This window comes from Batrachochytrium dendrobatidis (genome assembly GCF_000203795.2).
Source record: "Batrachochytrium dendrobatidis JAM81 unplaced genomic scaffold BATDEscaffold_10, whole genome shotgun sequence".
NCBI lineage: Eukaryota > Fungi > Chytridiomycota > Chytridiomycetes > Rhizophydiales > Batrachochytrium > Batrachochytrium dendrobatidis.
In genome coordinates, this window is record NW_006281108.1 from 988,719 (window position 1) to 989,604 (window position 886).

At 38.8% G+C, this 886-nt stretch overlaps 1 protein-coding gene across 1 annotated transcript; it reads left to right on the top strand.

Moving 5' to 3' along the window:
* BATDEDRAFT_26745 (uncharacterized protein) lies at positions 1–714 on the top strand (the record flags this gene model as incomplete). The annotated part of the gene is made up of 1 exon (XM_006680690.1): positions 1–714. The coding sequence occupies one exon, from the start codon at positions 1–3 to the stop codon at positions 712–714; it is 714 nt and encodes a 237-aa protein (XP_006680753.1).
* Between the last annotated feature and the right edge of the window lie 172 nt (positions 715–886).

Genomic DNA, 886 nt, shown 5'->3' on the forward strand with positions numbered 1-886 from the left:
ATGAAATTCTCAATTGCCGTACTGTCATCAATCCTTGCTGTCTGCTCGGTCACAGTTGCTAATCCAGTTGATCCCAGTTCGACCATGAGTGCTGAAGCCAGCACTGCGACAGTTCCTCCCAGTGCAACTGAAACTGAAACTGCAAGTGCTAAAGCTAGCACCTTGAACACTTTTAGTAGGTTTGATTATCCGAAAAAATTAAAATCATATAATGAGTTTGGCAAGTATTGCTATTCAATTGGCTTGGAGGGAGTATTCATGATCGAAGAACACGCAACACTTTCAGTTAAAATCGACAAAATAGAGAAAGATATTCACAATGTAGATGCTCGGATCAAGGCTCAAAAAAACTTGCTGTATAATCTGGAGCAAGATTTTGACTTTTTAAATAGAGCCTCGGGTCAAGGATCAGTAGACCTCGACCTTGAAGCTAATATTAGAACCCAGCGTGAGTTTCTTGATGAACTCCAAGAGATTCTCCAAATAATTCTTGATGGGTATCGGATTAGGCTTAAAAAAGATTCTGAGCAAGAATTGGAGCTTAAACATTACTTTGAGCATCACCATAAGTTTGAGGTGACAGATTCTGACGATAATATAAACCTGGAATCGTATCACTCGTACAAGAGTTGTTTTGACTTTTTCTACAGTTACTTTTCAAGTGTATTTTCACGGTTTGAGCAGGATGCTCAGCAGCAAGCTTCACAACCATAGACCCGTCACAATGTTGGAGTTGAGTGAACCACAGTCTCATCCAGTATATGTTGTAATGCAGCGTGTATTGCATGTTGGTTTAATTGTCATGTGCCATGCATCCAATGTCATTCATTCAATAAACATCGTGTATTGTCAAATAATAGTGTATTATACTAATGGTTGATCATAT